This window comes from Sebastes fasciatus, chromosome 23 (assembly GCF_043250625.1).
Source record: "Sebastes fasciatus isolate fSebFas1 chromosome 23, fSebFas1.pri, whole genome shotgun sequence".
NCBI classification, from domain to species: Eukaryota; Metazoa; Chordata; class Actinopteri; order Perciformes; family Sebastidae; genus Sebastes; species Sebastes fasciatus.
In genome coordinates this window covers 458,794-484,018 of record NC_133817.1, presented here as the reverse complement: position 1 = coordinate 484,018, position 25,225 = coordinate 458,794, and the positions used below count along the sequence as shown (strand labels likewise).

The window sequence follows — 25,225 nt, the reverse complement described above, 5'->3', positions numbered from 1 at the left end:
GCTCCAGGTGATCTAGAGTCACCAAAGCGGCCGGGGCGCCCCAGAGGGAACCCCACGTGGGTTCTGGGTCTGATACATGCACGCACCCCGGCGGTCAGCGCTCGTTGGCTTGTGTTAACTCTAGAACTGATACAGTTATCCAAGTAACCTGAGAGCGATCAAAGGATATTCTGTTTACTTGCATTTCGTGCAAGTAGTATTAAGTATTAAGTATTTAGCTAATATCAAATATGAATGCATTTTATATGTTGTTAAACTGATCAATAAGTTGAAGGTTGATTCACTAACAACAATAAAGTGCACCCAGTAGAGAGCAGATCTCCACCAGAGGTCTGGACTACGAAGCAGGGTTTGTGGTTAGCGAGGTAACTTCAGGATTAACCCTTCAGGGTTTTCCATCCTACGAAGATGGATCGCTTCTTACGGAGGTAGATCGCCATGGTAACTGATGCTTGGTAGATCACCATGGTAACTGATGCTGGGTAGATCACCATGGTAACTGATGCTGAACAGCTGACCTGCTCCGGAGCAGGTTATGTTCCAGATCAGAGATCAACTCGTATAAAAGCACCTCCTACTGACCGATCAGAGATCAGTCAGCAGATCACATGATAATATTACAATATATGAAGAAGTGACTGCAGCACAGAGAGCGCCGGCTACTAGATAAGCACGTTGACACCTCCGATCAATGAAAGGAACAACAGATAAACAACTGAATGTGGTTCCACTGAGGATGAAGACAGAGGATGAAGACAGAGGATGAAGAGTCCTCTCTGTTTACGCCCTGCATCCAGGACAAAGTATTCCAGAGTAACCATCAATGAAACCCAAACCCTTAAAGGGTCTAACACTATGAATCAGTGGTGGGTCCAGCTGCTCTGCCCTAGCAGCAGCAGCTAGTGTGAGGGCAGCTTGGGCAGCTCCAACCGCTCCAAGGTATGCTGGGTAAGTATGACTAAAAGTAGGAGCCCCCATCTGGGCTGAAACCCAATCCCTCCGCCGCTCCAGGAATGCGGCGCTCCGGGCTCTCGGCTCTCCAACCACCCAGCAGCCTCTTTCCACAAGTCTTCCTCCGATCAAAGAGAGAGAGGCCTCCGCTCTGCTGAGCGCCTCGTACAGAACGCCATTCACAAAACGCTCCACCCATCACCTCCCCCCGCTCTCCGTCTCTCTCTCTCTGCAGCACCACAGCAGCTGTCCTCACCACCACCGCTCACAGAGACGCTGTCCTCACAGAGACGCTGTCCTCACCACCACGTTACTGATCTACAACCGCTCACAGAGACGCTGTCCTCACAGAGACGCTGTCCTCACCACCACGTTACTGATCTACAACCGCTCACAGAGACGCTGTCCTCACCACCACGTTACTGATCTACAACCGCTCACAGAGACGCTGTCCTCACAGAGACGCTGTCCTCACCACCACGTTACTGATCTACAACCGCTCACAGAGACGCTGTCCTCACCACCACGACCATGTAAAGGGGCCCGACCACGTATAATTTATTAAAAAAATAATGTGTAATGTATGTCGTGGTCAGAGTGATGATGAGAGATCTGATTCTGCAGGTTTCTCTCTCTCCTTGCTCATCACCTGTGATCCCCCTCAGCTGCTGATAACCAGCCTGGCTGGGAGGCTATATCAGCAGGTTGGCTGCTCAGTTGGTTGTGTGTCTGCAGAGGGTCAACACCTTCAGTTGGCTCTCTGGGGTTATGTTGGGTTGGGTGATTTGTGGGGTTTAGTGATTTGGAGTGTGCACATCTTTAGCCAGCCTCTACTTCTCTTTGTGTCTATCTCACATCTTCACTAAAGGGACTATTTGTAACTTTCAGAAATGTCTTGTTAACAGCTTCACCTGTGTCCGTTAAGTCAACTAGAGTCAGCGTCCTGTTGCTGGCGCTTGTGCTCGCTCTGCATAGACATGAAGGAGCATCACTCAACACAGTGAGGAGACACACGTCAGCTAAAAGCACAATATCACTCTATATTTCAGCTGCTTGGCAGTAATGTTAGCTGACCAGACCAAGGTCTCTCCATGAATCAATGCTGATCCTAGTGTTGGCTTTTCCCGCCTCAGCCTCCCGACCGCGGCCGGAGGGAACGGGGGAGACGATAACGTTTCTCTCTGCGGAGCCCCGTCACTTCACAAGACACGGGAAACCTCTGTTGGTCTGGAGGAGCTGCAGCAGTTATTTCTGCACAAACGTCCACTGAACATTCACTAGATATTCTCAGAGCTAAACTAACTCTTCTGCAGTGTGGAGTGAGCAGCATGCACGTGAGAGGTGGAGCGAGTACGCGAGAACGCGCGCGCTGTCTGAGTGAAGGCAAGCAGGCAAGAGGAGACGAGGCTCCGGGCACACGCGAGCGCGCATGTGTCCCGACCCGCTACATTTATACGCTTAAAAAGTTACAAACAGTCCCTTTAAGTCCTCTACATTACTACACCGTCACATGTCCTCCAGCTGCAGCTCTACCTGTGATGAGTGTGCTGTCTGTGTGTATATAAAGCGTATTGTGCTCCGTCCTTGCAGTGGGAGTGTTAATTATCCCAGAAGATAGATGCTGCTGCTGTTTGCTCTGGTTAACCGTTACCGGGCACGCTAACCTTTGGACCTCCTTTGAAGCCAAATGGATCATTTGACCAACCCTCCCTCCACAAACACGACGTCTGCACGGATGAAGAGTCAGTCACGAGATAGGCTTCGGATGAAACGCTGTGTTAAAGTAGGAGGCTGTTAAAGTCTGGAATGCTTCACCATTTAAACTGTTAAAATATAACTTCTCCTAATAGAGCACTTAGGGAGGCAAACATCGGACTGATCCGGCAGGTTTATAAATCACAAACTGCTCAAGTGAACTGGGAAACTTTAGTCAGTTTATTATGGAGGCTAAAGTGTGCCACTAGAATAATTATACTTTATTATTATTGTTGTTAGGTTTTTATATCATTCTGTAACTTCTGAACATTCACATGTTGGTCTCAGTATGTGGGTTTTAGCGTCAAAATGCTATTTTCCCTTCTAAAAAAATGTCCTGCACCGTACTCAGGACATAATCTGACCGCTGTAAAGGACAGGTAGCCACTCCGCAAAGAAAGGAGCTGGGTTTCGTGCCAAACCTCACACATTTTGCACCATAAGAGCCCAAAGTTGTCTCTTTCCTTCTGTCCATACACACTCCCCCCCGATCTCTCGCCCACATGTGCATTCTCTCTCTCTCTCTCTCTCTTGTTCTTTCGTTCCTTGAACTTGACCCCATGAGACCTCCGTACCTGGGGTTTAAACCCTGGTAGTCACCTCCAACACTCCCATCTCTCTGACTACAGCTTGTGATTGTCTGGCCGTCTCCAGATCATCTAACGTGTCCAACGTGTTCAAACCTGCAGGTCTTCCTCTAAACATTATAGCGTTGTATTCCTAAAGGTTATGTGGAGGTTGTTCTGTTAACTACATCACTATGTAACCTCAGAGAGCTCACAGGAGACAACAACACAAGATAACACCTAGTTCCACCTCGACACCAGCCATCATTATGGAATAAAGCTTCCAGCTCTAGGCATGAAGCACCGCCACCCCTCCCCCCCACCAGAGTTATGAACTGCACCTATCAGGGTCCAACTAAACCCGGCGATTAGGGGGAATTTGCCGAAGGGCCCTTTGTACAGGAGAAAAATGTCTGTCGTTGCGAGGAATGTGGAAAATTCCTCGCAGACAAGCAGGCTTTTGTTGGAGGGGTTTTGGGGGGGGGGGGCTCTGAAAGGAAAGAAAGGCGCAGACAAATTGGATCGGCTCCATTTAGGAGCCTCTGCTGTTTGAAGTGAAATCTGTTCCCAGAGTATCTGGAAGGAAACGAGGAAGACAAGCAGAGATGCAACATGTCTGCTCACACTTCACTTCTTATTCAACTTTACATTTACAGGAAAAGAAATCCTGTTTTCTGTTGTTGTTGTTCTGCAGCGTGTATTCTGTTCTGCAGCGTGTATTCTGTTCAGCAGCGTGTATTCTGTTCTGCAGCATGTATTCTGTTCAGCAGCGTGTATTCTGTTCTGCAGCGTGTTTTCTGTTCTGCAGCGTGTATTCTGTTCAGCAGCGTGTATTCTGTTCTGCAGCATGTATTCTGTTCAGCAGCGTGTATTCTGTTCTGCAGCGTGTTTTCTGTTCTGCAGCGTGTATTCTGTTCTGCAGCGTGTATTCTGTTCAGCAGCGTGTATTCTGTTCAGCAGCGTGTATTCTGTTCAGCAGCGTGTATTCTGTTCTGCAGCGTGTATTCTGTTCTGCAGCGTGTATTCTGTTCTGCAGCGTGTATTCTGTTCTGCTGCGTGTATTCTGTTCTGCTGCGTGTATTCTGTTCAGCAGCGTGTATTCTGTTCTGCAGCGTGTATTCTGTTCTGCTGCGTGTATTCTGTTCTGCTGCGTGTATTCTGTTCAGCAGCGTGTTTTCTGTTCAGCAGCGTGTATTCTGTTCTGCTGCGTGTATTCTGTTCTGCTGCGTGTATTCTGTTCAGCAGCGTGTTTTCTGTTCAGCAGCGTGTATTCTGTTCTGCTGCGTGTATTCTGTTCTGCTGCGTGTATTCTGTTCTGCAGCGTGTATTCTGTTCTGCTGCGTGTATTCTGTTCTGCTGCGTGTATTCTGTTCAGCAGCGTGTATTCTGTTCTGCTGCGTGTATTCTGTTCTGCAGCGTGTTTTCTGTTCAGCAGCGTGTATTCTGTTCTGCTGCGTGTATTCTGTTCTGCAGCGTGTATTCTGTTCTGCTGCGTGTATTCTGTTCTGCTGCGTGTATTCTGTTCAGCAGCGTGTTTTCTGTTCAGCAGCGTGTATTCTGTTCTGCTGCGTGTATTCTGTTCTGCTGCGTGTATTCTGTTCTGCAGCGTGTATTCTGTTCTGCTGCGTGTATTCTGTTCTGCTGCGTGTATTCTGTTCAGCAGCGTGTATTCTGTTCTGCTGCGTGTATTCTGTTCTGCAGCGTGTTTTCTGTTCAGCAGCGTGTATTCTGTTCTGCTGCGTGGATTCTGTTCAGCAGCGTGTTTTCTGTTCTGCTGCGTATATTTCTGTTCTGCTGCGTGTTTTCTGTTCAGCAGCGTGTATTCTGTTCTGCTGCGTGTATTCTGTTCAGCAGCGTGTATTCTGTTCAGCAGCGTGTTTTCTGTTCAGCAGCGTGTATTCTGTTCAGCAGCGTGTATTCTGTTCAGCAGCGTGTATTCTGTTCAGCAGCGTGTTTTCTGTTCAGCAGCGTGTATTCTGTTCTGCTGCGTGTATTCTGTTCTGCTGCGTGTATTCTGTTCAGCAGCGTGTATTCTGTTCAGCAGCGTGTATTCTGTTCAGCAGCGTGGATTCTGTTCTGCAGCGTGTATTCTGTTCTGCAGCGTGTATTCTGTTCAGCAGCGTGTTTTCTGTTCTGCAGCGTGGATTCTGTTCAGCAGCGTGTTTTCTGTTCTGCAGCGTGTATTCTGTTCTGCAGCGTGTTTTCTGTTCTGCAGCGTGTATTCTGTTCTGCAGCGTGTTTTCTGTTCTGCAGCGTGTATTCTGTTCTGCAGCGTGTATTCTGTTCTGCAGCGTGTTTTCTGTTCTGCAGCGTGTATTCTGTTCTGCAGCGTGTTTTCTGTTCTGCAGCGTGTATTCTGTTCTGCAGCGTGTATTCTGTTCAGCAGCGTGTATTCTGTTCTGCAGTCTTTAGTGTCTTGGAACCATTTGATGCTAATGCATGTGGCGTGCATGCGTGGCTGCTCTGAAACAGGAAGGACTCTATGCATGGCACTCAGCTCGGCCTTGTTTTAACAGAGCGTCGCAGATGTTCTGAATTAACCTGTCGGGCCTGGAACAGCTCACTTCCTGCCTCATAATAGTGCTAGCAGAAATACTCTAATGACATAAATGTCCATATCTATTTAAGGAATTTGAAAGAAGTGCATTGTGAAAAGGGAAGAGGGGAAAATCTCCAAGCCGTCGCTACACAAACAGCCGGGACACCACAGGACAGCCGTGCAGCTTCCTGTGTAAAACAAACAGTGAATGTGAATGTGGGGTTCCTCTCAGTAAGTGCTCTCCTCCTCCGACTGCACCACAAACCTCCATCTGAACATCTCAGGACTAGTTACCTGCACAAGCTGCAGCTTTCTGCTCTCAGTCCACTAACATGTCTATACTTACTTAAAGAAACTCACAAGCTCGTCTCCACCAGATCTAAAGAGGTGCTTTATTGGATTCTTTGTGGAGAAACTCAACTAAATAAATCAACTCAAAACAACAAATCCATTACGAGTGTTAGTCAACTAAGAACTCCTTTAGTTGAGGACGGCACTAGTTTATTTTACCTGCTCTTAAAATCAGTTAACTTGATTTGTCCTAACACTAGCTGTGACAAACTGTCCAGATATGATTGTGTTCTCCTGAGGGAGGTCAACAAGACCTTTTATTTATTTATTCTATATTTTCCAGCACAATGTCGCGTTAGTAACACGCTGCATAAAATACACATTTACATTATTCTTTTCCATTTAACGTGGCTCTATGTAAGAATGACAAATGTCTTGTTAACAGTGACCCTGTGGCCGTTACATCAACGACGGTCAGCGTCCTGTTGCTCGCGCTGCAGAGACGCGATCGGTCAAAACAGTGAGACAACGCAGCTAACACCACTACATCACTACGGTGGTTTACTGCAGCACTCCTGTTTCACCAGACGAGCTTCACCAGAAAGAACTGTGTTTGTGCTTCCGTTGAGTTTGTGTTGGAGTCTGAGTCGTGGTGGCGGCTGGTCGTTTGTCGCATTAACGGACTCCATTTCTAATCAAATACAATTTCTAACCGAGCTGAAGAGAGCGACGGCACTCAGGAGCGCACATGATGTCACATCCGTTGGACTTTCACGGAAAAAACATCCCACATTCTTCACTTTAACAGCGGTCTACAGGCTGAGAGAGGAAACCCTGAAAGGTCTAATAGTTTAGATTCGGTTATAACTTGATTAAATGATTAAAAACATTTAGACGTGTAAAACCCTACATACAGTCCCTTTAAAGAAAATGGAGGTTACATTATTAAATTGAAACCGTTTGCCAGGTTTGCCGTTGAGGTTGTCTTTGCTCATGCTAACTCCCCGTGGTTTCCTCTGTTTATTCCTACAGTGAAACATGATGCGTCGCTGTGTGCCGGATGATTTCTGTCATATTGAATCACTAATGAAGTAAAAGAGAACTCAAATATTACAACGGTATGGTGTAATATGACGTTATCTCTGCAGCTATCTCTTAAACTCCACTGGTTTCTACATCCTAATCTGTGCAGCAGCTCAGAGTCAGACTCCGAGTGAAATGATTCAATTCTTCCAGCGTTAGGAGAGCGTTGGGAGAGCGTTACGAGAGCGTTAGGAGAGCGTTGGGAGAGCGTTAGGAGAGCGTTGGGAGAGCGTTAGGAGAGGGAGGTAGAGGTGACCTGTGGAAATCCGCCGAGGTCCCAGAGAACTCCTGATGTTTGAAGAGTCCCCGTCTGAACAAAGGCCTCTAGTGGCTGGAATCCAGGCCGTCGGCCCGGCAGCAGCCTGTCGAGGCTGGAGGAAGGTGGGGGGTTGAGAATGTAGGGAATGAGACAAAGCTGCTGCCCACCCCCCAACTCCTTTCACTGCTGTCTCTGAGGTCTCTCTTTCTCTCTCTCGCTCTTTCAAACAGCATGGAGGAAGGAGTCCGATACGGCCCAACCAAAAACAACTGAATCCACCTCATCCAGTCCACCGACACAGAAACCGAGTCAACCTGCAACCTTCACACAAAACCTCCCGTCATCTTCATACAAGCACTAACTGAGTCATCTGCATAAGATCTATTAACAGCATAAAGAAGATGAGTCTAAAATGAATGCTGCCAGTGTTCAATAGAACCAAAGTGATACGACACAATAGTGAACTAGAAGAACGCAGACCTCTGACCAGACCTCTGACCAGGCTGTCCCCGACGTCTCGTCCCAGAACGCAGACCTCTGACCAGGCCGTGCCCGACGTCTCGTCCCAGAACGCAGACCTCTGACCAGGCCGTGCCCGACGTCTCACAATGTCAATGGAAGTAAAACACATTTAGTGTATCCGCCCAGTGATTCAGATCTGCTCCACAAGTCTTCATTTCTAGATTTGCTCTTCTATACATCCAGTAGAATTAGTCTGTGAGCAGTTCTAAGTTTTACATCAGCAGTGTGTTTAGAACTAACCGAGGAAGAACTGGATAGTTACCATAAACCTCATCTTACAAAGATACATTTACATTACAAATACAAAATGAAATCCATTTCTTTCTCCTTGCCACACAAGAAAAACCTCCACAGAGCAATATTACTATGTATAACTAGTGATATTGTTCTTTGTTTTAGAGCCATTGAAGAAGCGTCTGCTGGGTCCAGACTCTGATTATCTCTGATTCCAGCTAGGTGGCGACCGTCACCTGGCGAGACACACACACACATCTTCGCTGTTGGTTGAGGCCATGACTTCGCCGGTCAAAGTTCATCAGAGTTGAACTCCACACAATGCAAAGATGTGAATTTGCTTTGCAACCGATAGCAAATGTTTTATTGGCCCCGTCGCTCACATAGAATGGAAGTGAACGGTGAGCGTGCCGTAAGACTTTACAGCCACACTAGAGACTCTGTGAGGCTGAACTTTGGCACTAAACACTAAAGTCAGCATGCTAACATGCTAACATGCTAACATGATGATGAAGGTTCACCATGTTCACCATCTTAGTCCAACCAGGAGTCACCAGCGGAGCGGTGTACAGTATGACGTCATCATGACATCACATGGGTCACAGAAACAGCAAAGACCAGAGAGAGTGAATGAACAGCAGAAACATCCACTGGGAAGAGGTCAAAGGTCATCGACCAGGAGCTCACGGTGGACCGTCTCTAAACAGAGGAAGGCGTTGTGTCATCACATGACGTAAAGAAGGAACTTTGGACAACTGAACCGCCGCCGTCATCACGGAGCAAACTCCATCTGCTGATGAACACTGACAGAAACGTGAAGTCCACCTGCTTTCAACTGAATCTCACAAACTTATAAAGGTCCAGAATGAAAGAATGAGCTTTTCCATTCTCTATTATAATAATATAATAATATTATAATAATAATAATATAATAATATATTGTAGCATCAGTTCAGACTCTTGTTAGTGTTGTTTGATTCAGACTCAGTCTGGAGACCGGCTGTCGGAGGATCTGTTGCACGAAACCCCGTCTCCTCTGTGAGGGACGCCGAGGCTCTAAAATGCGTTTTAATGTCCGACAGCGATCACAATAGCACCGATCACCCCCCCGCCTTCCACATGTTCAGTGTTCACATGCTGTTAGTATCTGAGGATCCTCCAGGCCTCCTCACAGAGCTGCTGGACTAACTGGTCACGGTTCTGCTCATCACCTCTGCCAGACTTTCTTACTCCTCTCCTCCCCCGAGCTCTGATTCCACCGCCGCCGCCGCCGCCGCCGCCGCCGCCGCCGCTTGGCACCTGCCTCCAGCGTCTGACCCGCAGCCAAGAGCAGCAGAGCCTTGTGTGAGACGGGAGACGGGAGGAGACCTCTTCCATTCACACCAGATCAACTCCCCTAAACACACACTCACTCACTCTGCCGCAGCACGCCGCGCTCCCTCGCCCATTCACTTAGTCACTTCCGCTAACGTTTACTGCGGAGGGCATTAGTCTCACAGTAGACTCCATTTAACGGTGATAAGGGCACAGAAAGGGGAGATGGATATGTCCTGGGTGTGAGTTACTGAGGATGTGACTGAAGGGAATGAAACACAAAGAGGCAGCTGTAGGGAGGCAGCGGGACGGGAGGCAGCGGGACGGGAGGCAGCGGGACGGGAGGCAGCGGGACGGGAGGGAGCGGGACGGGAGGCAGCGGGACGGGAGGGAGCGGGACGGGAGGCAGCGGGACGGGAGGCAGCGGGACGGGAGGGAGCGGGACGGGAGGGAGCGGGACGGGAGGCAGCGGGACGGGAGGCAGCGGGACGGGAGGCAGCGGGACGGCTGACCAGAGGAGAGGAACCGGCCGACCAGAGGAGAGGAACCGGCCGACCAGAGGAGAGGAACAGGCCGACCAGAGGAGAGGAACAGGCCGACCAGAGGAGAGGAACAGGCCGACCAGAGGAGAGGAACAGGCCGACCAGAGGAGAGGAACAGGCCGACCAGAGGAGAGGAAAGACCAGCACTATAATATTCTCCTCTTTCCTGCTCTCTCTATACAGATGGTGGTGATTCCTGCCTGCCTGTTTTCATCTGCTGTTTCCCGTCTCCCTTTGTGGTTCTCCTTCAGGATGAACTTTTAGATTCCCCTGGTCCCACTGCACCTCTGATTGGAGCAGGCTCCAGGTACCGGTCCCTCCACCAGTACACCATTGCCGTGGTATTTTCTTGAAAGTAGCTTCAATAAGATGGCACCATAAATACAACTTTAGTTTTTATAATTGTCATTGTTATTATTGCCATGACAACCAGAAGGCCTTCCTGTTCAGGAGGCCAGAGCTTTACTGTAACGGGGACAAACTGTTGAGCTGGTAGCCTGCAGAGGAACCAACACATAAACTCCGATGGCCAGTTGCCATCTGGCAGCAGAGAAGGTTCGCTGCTGAGCACAACTGATGAATGGAGATCTATTGGAGAGCAGAGTCCCCCCCCCCCCTTCAAGCTTTTACTAGCAGAGGAAGCTGGTCAGCTTGGCAGAGCTCCACCTATCCATCTCAGCACCTGCACACAGAGGACAGGACCTGCAGCCACATCATCATCATCATACCGATGAGGGACTGACGCTGGATCAGCCGGGTCCGACTGACCGGTAGCGGTTCCTGCCAGCTGTGTGGTGGTGGTCCAGAGACAAACCCCCGTCACAGACACCCCACCAGCTGACTGAAGGGTCATCATCTCTATCAACACATATCTAAAAGTCAAAAAGCTTTTAACAGTGAACTTATTACACGTAAAAGAACAACACTAGGTGTTACTAGCTCATGTCCACATCGTCTGCCAGCATCAAATGAAATGGGAGTTCAGTAAAATGACAGCGTCTCCCATCACACTACTGCTCTGTCTGAGCCGAAGCCCTCCATGCTTTCATGTAACTTTAGATCATATTACTGGAGTTTAATCTCAGTTAACCAGCAGATAGAAGCCTAAAGCAAAGTCTACAGCAGCTGTTACCATGTGGGATGGAGCTTGAACTAACTGAGGAGTTTTCATTTATCTATTTGATGTAAAAACACGTCTTTAATAATAACTCACTTTAAATCCTTTAAAGTTTGCACACGACCGACTCCATCAGCTCAAATGTTCAAACTATCATTAACTCACCACACGGCACATTTCACATCCTATGTATCTGACAAATGAATGGATTTATTTGGGAAATGAATGGATTATAAAACAAATGAATAAATGAATCCAGCCTGAGCAGATAACCCATCCGTACTGTGCACACCTTCCGTTAAGACTATCTTGTGTTTATCTTTTTAGTGCTTTACTAGTTCTGGAAGTGTGATTTGGGTTTCTGTTATATTCATTCATTCTAGTGTTTCCTGTTTTATTTTGAAAGTCTCTCACCTCTTGTGTCATGTCTGGTTTTACTTCCCGTCCCGCCCTGATCTGTTCCACCTGAGTCTAATAATCACCTGCTCTCCTTTAGTGGATGTAGTCCCTGTGCTGCCTTGTTCCTCCTGCAGTCCTGCCAGTGTTCCTGCTGTTCCTCGTGTCCTCCAGTTAGGACTTAGTTTAGTTTTTTTGACGTTTTTTTAGTTTGTACTTTGTTTTGTTCCTCAGTCTTCCTCAGTTTTTACCACCAGTGACCAGCTTCACAATTAAAGCTTGCTTTTTGTTAACAGTATCTGTCTGCCTTTGGGTCCTCCTCTTAAACACAAACATCACACATTATATACACAATATTTCCATTTTATTCCCCATTAATTCCAATTCATTCCTGATAAGTCCCATGGCAGGTTTCCAGCTTGAATAGTCCCAGAGTGTTGCATCTTTATAGGTTGAAGTGAACAATGAGAACTAAAGAGACTAATGATCGGGCTGACAGTTAAACATTTCCTCCGATGCAGCAGAAAGCAGCTGGAAGGCTTATGAAGACTGTGATTGTGGTCCGGGTGTCAGCAGCACATGACCCCGCAGCAGTCACAGAGGTACACTATCTACGATACACAGCGGACTAGTTGCAGCGCGGCGGCCCGTCTGTAGTTCTGCCAGAAGGGTTGACGTAAAGCACGGAGGCCGCTGCGTGGGTGGATGTTGGTGCGTGTACCTGGGACACGCAGCACAACAAAGGAAACGCTGCTGTAAAACCTCCACCGCTTTATCAGCTCGGTCCAAGAGTTCAGTGGCTGCACACAGCTGGAGACTCACACAGCTGGAGACTCACACAACAGCTGTCAGGATGCATCACAATACTTCTACTGAAATCCACAAAGATGAATTCCAGACAGAAGACGACCAGGAAGTTGTGTTTCTATCTTCCAGGTGACAATACTGTACTACTACTGTATGAAATCCAGCTTCCTGAGAGGAGTTTAACTTTAAGTGTTCACAGTAAACATCATGAAGATTCAGACTAAACCATCCCTCCGTCACAACAACGCTGCATCCAGTCAGGAAGTCCAGTTGGAGTAACAGATGAACGCATTTAAAGGGTTCTACTAGAGACATTTAATGTGGAATTATCATTACTACACATGATAGACTTCCCTCTCAGTGTGGTGTGTCTGTACTGAAGGTGGTTTATAGTAAACAGTTTGTTGTGTTCACAGGTTGCAAAGCGTGAAGGACTTATTATTTGGTGTGGTTCACCTGGTTGTCCTGCTCTGTTAAGCCCCTCGGCGTGCTATCGTGAGTTACTCCAGAGACATTAGACGTGATCTGAAGGCCGCGGCGTCACGCCGGCAGCTGTGGCCTGTTGTTGTTGAAGGAGGAGGATTCAGTGTACGTGCATGTGAACCGAGCAGTTCATTTACTCGCTGCAGCTTTTGAAGCCACCGCGCGGAGCTGATAAGCTGAAGTTGGTCGGTGGAGGATATCCTAAAGATTGTTGGAACACGCCATTCCTTCCAGGAAATGAACATAAATAAACTTTATGACTCTGTTCTTGGAGGCAAACGCTTCTTTTGTTCCCCCTTTGACACATCAAGAAGCCGACGTGACATATGCAGGAGAAAGTTCCTCGCCCGTCCTGGTGGCACTTCTCTAACTGCTCTATCCATCAGGCCTGTTACTGTGGAGCTGATAAACACAGAGGCCTTCAAGCTGTCCCAGGAATCATGAAGTATTCCTGCAGCGGGTGGAGAGTAAACATTCTCTAAGACTGATAACACTATACATTCAGGAGATATCCCCGAACACACATATATACTACGAGAGGACCCTCTGGATGAGAGTTAACATCCACAGATGACCACAGAAGAAGGAAACAGTCCATCATTAAAACCCGGCGGTATATCCAGCGGGGGCCGGGAGAGAGTGTAGAAATGAAACCAGGCTTTTCCGTGCACATTTACACAAATCAGCAGACACAGCTCACACCTGAAGAACACTCACCCATTTCCTGGGTCGCCCTCGGGGTCTTTTCTCCCCGGTCGCCTCGGCTTTCTGTGAACACAAACAGTAGATTAGATGAGTCTTTATCCGGACCATCCCTTCATGACATGAACACTGGATGTTAATGCTGAATGAGCACCAAGACACTGTCAGGTACACGGAGATCACATCAGTGCAGCAGTGGATCTGGAAACTGGGACAGATGTTAACAGACACTGAGACATCGTGTTCCCAGATTATTGAGTACAATGTTCTTATGGCTAATGTCCAAAAAAACGACAACTAGAATGTCACTCGGAGAGCGCAGACCACGAGAGGTCCTTGACCATACAGCCATAAATGAGCACAGAAAATATCCGGCTGCTGGGTCCAGTAGTATAAGAGATCAGCCGCGGACAGACAGACAGACAGATACACACACACAACCAAACGCATGATCTCCCCAGAGATAACTAGAATGGCCCTCGGAGAGCGCAGACCTCCGCCAACGCGTGACTTTAACAACAGATCCCAGCTCCCAGCTGGCGGTACCGTGAGGTGGTCGGCTTGATATTAACACGGTGTGTTTCCGTGTGACGTATCGGCGGATGCCTCTCTCATTCAGCAGCCTTGTTATGTGTGTAGAACGTTACACTACGTTGTCTCTCATCCCGTCAGCTACCGCTTTGTTCTCTCTCACCGCGGACGGACAGCAGCTCCACACATCCACACACACACGTCTCTCTCTGCTCTCAGAAGGAGGCGGGGTCACGCGTCATCAACGCGTCATCAGTTATACTGTGCATGTGTTACACCCTGTGGTCTTCATGCTCAGAATCCGGATCATGATCTGGGTCGCTACCAAAATGGAATGGATCGTTCATTGTGCCACACTCCAACCCTCCGAATCATTTCATTCAAATCCATCATGAACTGTTAGAGTAATCCTGCTAACAAACAAACAGACAAACAAACAAACCAACGCCGGTGAAAACATGACCTCCTGGAGGTAATAAGATCCACGTTTTGATAAACCAGAATTATCTTTTAGGTATAGAAATAAATCCAAGTCAAATACACACTAGAGCACCAGATATGGATTAATCCGCCGCTGAAAATAGTCCCCAACAAACATCCTTCCTGTTTGAGTACGTTAAACTGTTTGAGATGAATATATGATGTATCAGTGAGCTGAAGGGAATGTTCAGATGTATCTCCGTCAGCATGGACGCGGCCCGAGTGTGCACGTTTACAGAGCGCTCTCTTATTGTGAAATGAATACCTGGAATGTCCCCGTGTGTTTGGCTCGTACCTTTCTCACTCAGACAGCAGGATGATGTGATGTATTTGTGGGAACTGGGAGAGATCGGACCTGCAGACCGCCCAGGGCAGTCAAAAGGCCAAACTCTCTGCAGTCATCCACGATTAACAGGACCAGACCCGTGTCAATAATTCATGGAGCAACGCCAGGCTGCCTGTCTCTGGCTGGCAGGCAGGCAGCTGAAATCTTAGTCAAATTGATGACCTGCAATTAATTTGGCAGACAATGACCAGCGAGTATCGGTGGTGGCGGTGGTGTCGGGGCGTGTGTGTGGCTTTCTGCAGCTATTTGGCTCAGAGAACAACAGCAGCTCCTCTGTCACCCCGACACACTGAGTACAAACCACCCAGCCTGGTCACATGACCACAGGTAGAGGGTTTCAACACATCAGCTGCTGGATCCCAGAGTCCAGAAAACACAGGATGCCAGACCTGGACGCCAGACCTGGACGCCAGACCTGGACGCCAGACCTGGACGCCAGACCTGGACGATCCAAACTTACACTAAATGTTGGAGAGGAAAAACTGCCATGTCCATTTTCAAAGGGGTCCCTTGACCTCTGACCTCCAGATCAGTGAATGTAAATGGGTTCTATGGGTACCCACGAGTCTTTGTTTGATTTATAGAAATTGATTTTACAGGGCAAACATCTCCAGAAGAATGAAATGTTCAGACGAAGGCTGTGATATGAATAATAAAATACTGATTTAACTACAGCGACTTTTCTCTTTAAGCTTTCTGGGCGTTAACTATAGTAATAATAATAATATAATATATATAATAATAATGCTCCAAAATGATGTGAAACTACATCGTTTTAATTCAAAAACCTTCAAATCTTCTAGGAGGAGGATGACCAAACCCAATATCTACTTGTATTTTTCAGAATGTAATAATGATTGATGATATTGGCCGATACACACGCCAACATGTGAATCAGCGGCGTACCGGTAGCGCTGGTAACGAGTAGTGTCCCTGATGTACTCCCGGGAGGACGTGGACACGCTGCAGAGCGTAGTACTTCTGTTTATACTACTTCCTGGAGTCTGCTTGTAGATCTGCGTCTACAGGAAGACCTAGTCCGTATATTCTCCGAGGAGGTCGAGGGAGGTGACGAGTCTTACACACACCTTTAATTTGACTAATTACTGCTAATGGAGAGTAAAAAGTCAACTTAAGCTCCAACACAACGATGATGTCTCGTCATGTGATGTTCTGATGCTCTTTCATGACACATATCACGTTGCAGGCCAGCCAATCTGTGTGCTGTAATCCCAGTTCTCTGTTTGGGACGCTGCATTTTTAATGTGGAGACTTAATGGTCTGAAAGACGAAACCCTGTTCAATTAATCATCGGCGTGTTTTATGTGTCTGAGCAGAGAGACGCAGCACGTCTGCAGCGGCATGTCTGCAGCAGGACGTCTGCAGCAGGACATCTGCAGCAGGACGTCTGCAGCAGGACGTCTGCAGCAGCATGTCTGCAGCAGGACGTCTGCAGCAGCACGTCTGCAGCAGGACGTCTGCAGCAGCACGTCTGCAGCAGGACGTCTGCAGCAGGACGTCTGCAGCAGCATGTCTGCAGCAGCACGTCTGCAGCAGGACGTCTGCAGCAGCACGTCTGCGGCAGGACGATTGCAGCAGCACGTCTGCGGCAGGACGTCTGCAGCAGCACGTCTGCGGCAGGACGTCTGCAGCAGGACGTCTGCGGCAGCACGTCTGCGGCAGGACGTCTGCGGCAGCACGTCTGCGGCAGCACGTCTGCGGCAGGACGTCTGCGGCAGGACGTCTGCGGCAGGACGTCTGCGGCAGCTCGTCTGCGGCAGGACGTCTGCGGCAGCACGTCTGCAGCAGCTCTTCTGCAGCAGGACGTCTGCAGCGGCTCGTCTGCAGCGGCTCGTCTGCAGCAAGACGTCTGCAGCAGCTCGTCTGCAGCAGGACGTCTGCAGCAGCACGTCTGCAGCAGCTCGTCTGCAGCAGCTCGTCTGCAGCAGCACGTCTGCAGCAGCTCGTCTGCAGCAGCTCGTCTGCAGCAGGACGTCTGCAGCAGCTCTGACGGTTCCTTCCATAGCCCAAACACAAAAATCACCATCACAAACAGATTCATGTCGCTGCCGCCGCTGTAGTTCAGGTTTGGTTGGGTTTAGGCAGCACATGCCTTGCTCAGGGGGAGGGAAGGATTGTGGTTTGGTTAAAAAAATACTCTGTTAAGGTTAGCAAACCATTTAGGTTAAAAGAGGAACTACTTGTGACTGGTTAAAGAAAGCAAACACTGACTGTTGGGAGGAAACAGGAAGGCTGACACGTCCGTCCACCACGACCTCCTCCCTGCAATGTATAACAGCGTGTCCACACAGACTGAAATTATAATTCAAAGGTCTTTGTCAGTCCAACATACTGTAGGTCATATGTAGGCATGTAAATAGGGGTGTGAGTATACGTCGACGGGGGCGACACTTAGCGATGACAGAACGCAGCCGCCACGCATTGCTGCCGTTCCCGGTGTGGACGAGGGCTTAGAGAGGTTCCTGATCTACATCCTCTACAGTCAAGGCTTCAGTCTGTGTTTACTGAATCGTCTAACAAGGTTGAGAAACCCCCAGCTGAATGTGTGTGTGGGGGGGCTGCGTGGCCACATGTGTGCAGGTGTGAAAGTAGGCCGGGCTTGACCTCCTCTTGAGTTCTGTTTTTTCCAGTTTCCGTGTGAATGTGAACTTTCCGTGTGTGAAACACCACGAACGTCTGCTGTCTGGAAGCCGGTATTCTCATTAGTACAATTCATCAGGACGAGACCGCCACGACACCTCTGGGCCCGCCGCCGAGCGCACGGCCACACAGAACGGGTCAGACTACAGAACGGGTCAGACTACATACTGAAGCATTCACACACTCTGTTCATCCCTCCATCCACCTTCACACCCTAATGGAAGGAATGACTCCTCTGTCATCACTCACAGAGCCTCGTCACTTTAAACAAACGCTGCTCTGCTGAGGACGGGCTCGCGTTAGAGTCATTCAGACCTCAACCAGCAGCTCTCTGTGAATAAAGATCTATTCTTCCAGAGCAGTGTAGATACTACAGTCTATGTTGTGCAGTAATAGTGTAGATACTACAGTCTATGTTGTGCAGTAATAGTGTAGATACTACAGTCTATGTTGTGCAGTAATAGTGTAGATACTACAGTCTATGTTGTGCAGTAATAGTGTAGATACTACAGTCTATGTTGTGCAGTAATAGTGTAGATACTACAGTCTATGTTGTGCAGTAATAGTCCAGATACTAGTCTATGTTCTGCAGTAATAGTCCAGATACTAGTCTATGTTGTGCAGTAATAGTCCAGATACTACAGTCTATGTTGTGCAGTAATAGTCCAGATACTAGTCTATGTTGTGCAGTAATAGTCCAGATACTACAGTCTATGTTGTGCAGTAATAGTGTAGATACTACAGTCTATGTTCTGCAGTAATAGTCCAGATACTACAGTCTATGTTCTGCAGTAATAGTCCAGATACTAGTCTATGTTCTGCAGTAATAGTCCAGATACTAGTCTATGTTCTGCAGTAATAGTGTAGATACTACAGTCTATGTTGTGCAGTAATAGTGTAGATACTACAGTCTATGTTCTGCAGTAATAGTGTAGATACTACAGTCTATGTTGTGCAGTAATAGTCCAGATACTATACTCTATGTTCTGCAGTAATAGTGTAGATACTACAGTCTATGTTCTGCAGTAATAGTCCAGATACTAGTCTATGTTCTGCAGTAATAGTGTAGATACTACAGTCTATGTTGTGCAGTAATAGTCCAGATACTATACTCTATGTTCTGCAGTAATAGTGTAGATACTACAGTCTATGTTCTGCAGTAATAGTCCAGATACTAGTCTATGTTCTACAGTAATAGTGTAGATACTACAGTCTATGTTGTGCAGTAATAGTGTAGATACTACAGTCTATGTTGTGCAGTAATAGTGTAGATACTACAGTCTATGTTCTGCAGTAATAGTGTAGATACTATAGTCTATGTTGTGCAGTAATAGTCCAGATACTACAGTCTATGTTGTGCAGTAATAGTGTAGATACTACAGTCTATGTTCTGCAGTAATAGTCCAGATACTAGTCTATGTTCTGCAGTAATAGTCCAGATACTACAGTCTATGTTCTGCAGTAATAGTGTAGATACTACAGTCTATGTTGTGCAGTAATAGTCCAGATACTACAGTCTATGTTGTGCAGTAATAGTCCAGATACTACAGTCTATGTTCTGCAGTAATAGTCCAGATACTACAGTCTATGTTCTGCAGTAATAGTGTAGATACTACAGTCTATGTTCTGCAGTAATAGTCCAGATACTACAGTCTATGTTCTGCAGTAATAGTGTAGATACTACAGTCTATGTTGTGCAGTAATAGTCCAGATACTAGTCTATGTTCTGCAGTAATAGTGTAGATACTACAGTCTATGTTGTGCAGTAATAGTCCAGATACTACAGTCTATGTTCTGCAGTAATAGTGTAGATACTATACTCTATGTTGTGCAGTAATAGTGTAGATACTACAGTCTATGTTGTGCAGTAATAGTGTAGATACTACAGTCTATGTTGTGCAGTAATAGTGTAGATACTACAGTCTATGTTGTGCAGTAATAGTCCAGATACTACAGTCTATGTTCTGCAGTAATAGTGTAGATACTATACTCTATGTTGTGCAGTAATAGTGTAGATACTACAGTCTATGTTGTGCAGTAATAGTCCAGATACTACAGTCTATGTTGTGCAGTAATAGTCCAGATACTACAGTCTATGTTCTGCAGTAATAGTGTAGATACTACAGTCTATGTTGTGCAGTAATAGTCCAGATACTACAGTCTATGTTCTGCAGTAATAGTGTAGATACTACAGTCTATGTTGTGCAGTAATAGTCCAGATACTACAGTCTATGTTGTGCAGTAATAGTCCAGATACTACAGTCTATGTTCTGCAGTAATAGTGTAGATACTACAGTCTATGTTGTGCAGTAATAGTCCAGATACTATAGTCTATGTTCTGCAGTAATAGTGTAGATACTACAGTCTATGTTGTGCAGTAATAGTCCAGATACTACAGTCTATGTTGTGCAGTAATAGTCCAGATACTACAGTCTATGTTCTGCAGTAATAGTCCAGATACTACAGTCTATGTTGTGCAGTAATAGTGTAGATATTATAGTCTATGTTGTGCAGTAATAGTCCAGATACTACAGTCTATGTTCTGCAGTAATAGTGTAGATACTACAGTCTATGTTGTGCAGTAATAGTCCAGATACTACAGTCTATGTTCTGCAGTAATAGTGTAGATACTACAGTCTATGTTCTGCAGTAATAGTCCAGATACTATAGTCTATGTTCTGCAGTAATAGTCCAGATACTACAGTCTATGTTCTGCAGTAATAGTCCAGATACTATAGTCTATGTTGTGCAGTAATAGTCCAGATACTATAGTCTATGTTCTGCAGTAATAGTCCAGATACTACAGTCTATGTTCTGCAGTAATAGTGTAGATACGATAGTCTATGTTGTGCAGTAATAGTGTAGATACTATAGTCTATGTTGTGCAGTAATAGTCCAGATACTACAGTCTATGTTCTGCAGTAATAGTCCAGATACTACAGTCTATGTTGTGCAGTAATAGTCCAGATACTACAGTCTATGTTGTGCAGTAATAGTCCAGATACTATACTCTATGTTCTGCAGTAATAGTGTAGATACTACAGTCTATGTTCTGCAGTAATAGTGTAGATACTACAGTCTATGTTGTGCAGTAATAGTGTAGATACTACAGTCTATGTTCTGCAGTAATAGTCCAGATACTACAGTCTATGTTCTGCAGTAATAGTGTAGATACTACAGTCTATGTTCTGCAGTAATAGTGTAGATACTACAGTCTATGTTCTACAGTAATAGTGTAGATACTACAGTCTATGTTCTGCAGTAATAGTGTAGATACTACAGTCTATGTTGTGCAGTAATAGTCCAGATACTACAGTCTATGTTCTGCAGTAATAGTGTAGATACTACAGTCTATGTTGTGCAGTAATAGTCCAGATACTACAGTCTATGTTGTGCAGTAATAGTCCAGATACTACAGTCTATGTTCTGCAGTAATAGTGTAGATACTATACTCTATGTTGTGCAGTAATAGTGTAGATACTAGTCTATGTTGTGCAGTAATAGTGTAGATACTACAGTCTATGTTGTGCAGTAATAGTGTAGATACTACAGTCTATGTTGTGCAGTAATAGTCCAGATACTACAGTCTATGTTCTGCAGTAATAGTGTAGATACTATACTCTATGTTGTGCAGTAATAGTGTAGATACTACAGTCTATGTTGTGCAGTAATAGTCCAGATACTACAGTCTATGTTGTGCAGTAATAGTCCAGATACTACAGTCTATGTTCTGCAGTAATAGTGTAGATACTACAGTCTATGTTGTGCAGTAATAGTCCAGATACTACAGTCTATGTTCTGCAGTAATAGTGTAGATACTACAGTCTATGTTGTGCAGTAATAGTCCAGATACTACAGTCTATGTTGTGCAGTAATAGTCCAGATACTACAGTCTATGTTCTGCAGTAATAGTGTAGATACTACAGTCTATGTTGTGCAGTAATAGTCCAGATACTATAGTCTATGTTCTGCAGTAATAGTGTAGATACTACAGTCTATGTTGTGCAGTAATAGTCCAGATACTAGTCTATGTTCTGCAGTAATAGTGTAGATACTACAGTCTATGTTGTGCAGTAATAGTCCAGATACTATAGTCTATGTTCTGCAGTAATAGTCCAGATACTACAGTCTATGTTGTGCAGTAATAGTCCAGATACTACAGTCTATGTTGTGCAGTAATAGTGTAGATATTATAGTCTATGTTGTGCAGTAATAGTCCAGATACTACAGTCTATGTTCTGCAGTAATAGTGTAGATACTACAGTCTATGTTGTGCAGTAATAGTCCAGATACTACAGTCTATGTTCTGCAGTAATAGTGTAGATACTACAGTCTATGTTCTGCAGTAATAGTCCAGATACTATAGTCTATGTTCTGCAATAATAGTCCAGATACTACAGTCTATGTTCTGCAGTAATAGTCCAGATACTATAGTCTATGTTGTGCAGTAATAGTCCAGATACTATAGTCTATGTTCTGCAGTAATAGTCCAGATACTACAGTCTATGTTCTGCAGTAATAGTGTAGATACGATAGTCTATGTTGTGCAGTAATAGTGTAGATACTATAGTCTATGTTGTGCAGTAATAGTCCAGATACTACAGTCTATGTTCTGCAGTAATAGTCCAGATACTACAGTCTATGTTGTGCAGTAATAGTCCAGATACTACAGTCTATGTTGTGCAGTAATAGTCCAGATACTATACTCTATGTTCTGCAGTAATAGTGTAGATACTACAGTCTATGTTCTGCAGTAATAGTGTAGATACTACAGTCTATGTTGTGCAGTAATAGTGTAGATACTACAGTCTATGTTCTGCAGTAATAGTCCAGATACTACAGTCTATGTTCTGCAGTAATAGTGTAGATACTACAGTCTATGTTCTGCAGTAATAGTGTAGATACTACAGTCTATGTTCTACAGTAATAGTGTAGATACTACAGTCTATGTTCTGCAGTAATAGTGTAGATACTACAGTCTATGTTGTGCAGTAATAGTCCAGATACTACAGTCTATGTTCTGCAGTAATAGTGTAGATACTACAGTCTATGTTGTGCAGTAATAGTCCAGATACTACAGTCTATGTTGTGCAGTAATAGTCCAGATACTACAGTCTATGTTCTGCAGTAATAGTGTAGATACTATACTCTATGTTGTGCAGTAATAGTGTAGATACTAGTCTATGTTGTGCAGTAATAGTGTAGATACTACAGTCTATGTTGTGCAGTAATAGTGTAGATACTACAGTCTATGTTGTGCAGTAATAGTCCAGATACTACAGTCTATGTTCTGCAGTAATAGTGTAGATACTATACTCTATGTTGTGCAGTAATAGTGTAGATACTACAGTCTATGTTGTGCAGTAATAGTCCAGATACTACAGTCTATGTTGTGCAGTAATAGTCCAGATACTACAGTCTATGTTCTGCAGTAATAGTGTAGATACTACAGTCTATGTTGTGCAGTAATAGTCCAGATACTACAGTCTATGTTCTGCAGTAATAGTGTAGATACTACAGTCTATGTTGTGCAGTAATAGTCCAGATACTACAGTCTATGTTGTGCAGTAATAGTCCAGATACTACAGTCTATGTTCTGCAGTAATAGTGTAGATACTACAGTCTATGTTGTGCAGTAATAGTCCAGATACTATAGTCTATGTTCTGCAGTAATAGTGTAGATACTACAGTCTATGTTGTGCAGTAATAGTCCAGATACTAGTCTATGTTCTGCAGTAATAGTGTAGATACTACAGTCTATGTTGTGCAGTAATAGTCCAGATACTATAGTCTATGTTCTGCAGTAATAGTCCAGATACTACAGTCTATGTTGTGCAGTAATAGTCCAGATACTACAGTCTATGTTCTGCAGTAATAGTGTAGATATTATAGTCTATGTTGTGCAGTAATAGTCCAGATACTACAGTCTATGTTCTGCAGTAATAGTGTAGATACTACAGTCTATGTTGTGCAGTAATAGTCCAGATACTACAGTCTATGTTCTGCAGTAATAGTGTAGATACTACAGTCTATGTTCTGCAGTAATAGTCCAGATACTATAGTCTATGTTCTGCAGTAATAGTCCAGATACTACAGTCTATGTTCTGCAGTAATAGTCCAGATACTATAGTCTATGTTGTGCAGTAATAGTCCAGATACTATAGTCTATGTTGTGCAGTAATAGTCCAGATACTACAGTCTATGTTCTGCAGTAATAGTGTAGATACTATAGTCTATGTTGTGCAGTAATAGTGTAGATACTACAGTCTATGTTGTGCAGTAATAGTCCAGATACTACAGTCTATGTTCTGCAGTAATAGTCCAGATACTACAGTCTATGTTGTGCAGTAATAGTCCAGATACTACAGTCTATGTTGTGCAGTAATAGTCCAGATACTACAGTCTATGTTGTGCAGTAATAGTCCCCAGACTATACTCTATGTTCCTGCAGTAATAGTGTAGATACTACAGTCTATGTTGTGCAGTAATAGTGTAGATACTACAGTCTATGTTCTGCCCAGTAATAGTCCAGATACTACAGTCTATGTTCTGCAGTAATAGTGTAGATACTACAGTCTATGTTCTGCAGTAATAGTGTAGATACTACAGTCTATGTTCTGCAGTAATAGTGTAGATACTACAGTCTATGTTCTACAGTAATAGCTGTAGATCTACAGTCTATGTTCTGCAGTAATAGTGTAGATACTATACTCTATGTTGTGCAGTAATAGTCCAGATACTACAGTCTATGTTCTGCAGTAATAGTTCCAGTGGAGGTGTTGCAGTGCGGTTGTTTCTACTTCCAAGCTGCTGGATCTGTGTCAGAGATTGCAGATTGATGTGGGGGGGGAAGTGAACTTTTAAAGAGTATAAGTTAAAGGTGTGGGCCGAGCCGGGACGCTTTCATCTGGAAAGATTGATATCTGCAGTGTTTATCATAACAATACCAGATGAGATGAGACCGGATTACAGCGAGAGCAGAGTGCTTCTGGGAATGTTTACAGTGGTTCATGGTGGCAACGGAGCACTAAGGCTGCTGTCATCGGGAGCCTAACACCGCTTCATCTGGCTAATGAATGAAGACACGGGACCGGACCCGGCACCCGGCACCCGGCCCCAGACCCCGGCACCCGGCACCCGGCACCCGGCACCCGGCACCCGGCACCCGGCACCAACCAACAGAGCACTAAGGCTGCTGTCATCAGGAGCCTAAAGCCCGGGCCACACAGCGCGCATCATGCTCGCGTGACGGCAACGTCGCGTGTTGTTTTTTATTTCGGCGTCCATGTTAACAGGTTAGAGTGGACACACTGCCCGCATGAGACGCACGTCAGACGCGCGTCAGACGCACGTCAGACGTGCGTCTATTTTATAGAATAGAAGGCTCGCCTATTTTTCACGCTTGCCGCTTACCTCTCGGCTGCGTCTCCCAGCAGCAACAGACAGTGAAGGTGATCTATTGACAGTATATGAGCAAGATTACTACAGTTTCCATGTCTAGACATCTGTAGAATATGTCACTGACCATCAATATTTTACACTTCCTATCTAGATTTCAAAATAAAAGTCCTCTAGCGTTTTTAGTGCACAGAATCATTCATTCATTAACACAATGCTTTTATTCTGAAATACTCTAAATAAAGCAG

At 45.5% G+C, this 25,225-nt stretch overlaps 1 protein-coding gene across 1 annotated transcript in view; it reads right to left on the bottom strand.

Annotated features, from left to right (window-relative positions):
- hmga2 (high mobility group AT-hook 2) overlaps window positions 1-25,225 on the bottom strand; it is a 37,341-nt gene that overhangs the window by 6,433 nt on the left and 5,683 nt on the right. Inside the window, exon 3 of the mRNA XM_074625628.1 lies at window positions 13,577-13,627. Coding sequence (XP_074481729.1) covers window positions 13,577-13,627 — 51 coding nt within the window. The remainder of the gene's footprint in view (window positions 1-13,576; window positions 13,628-25,225) is intronic.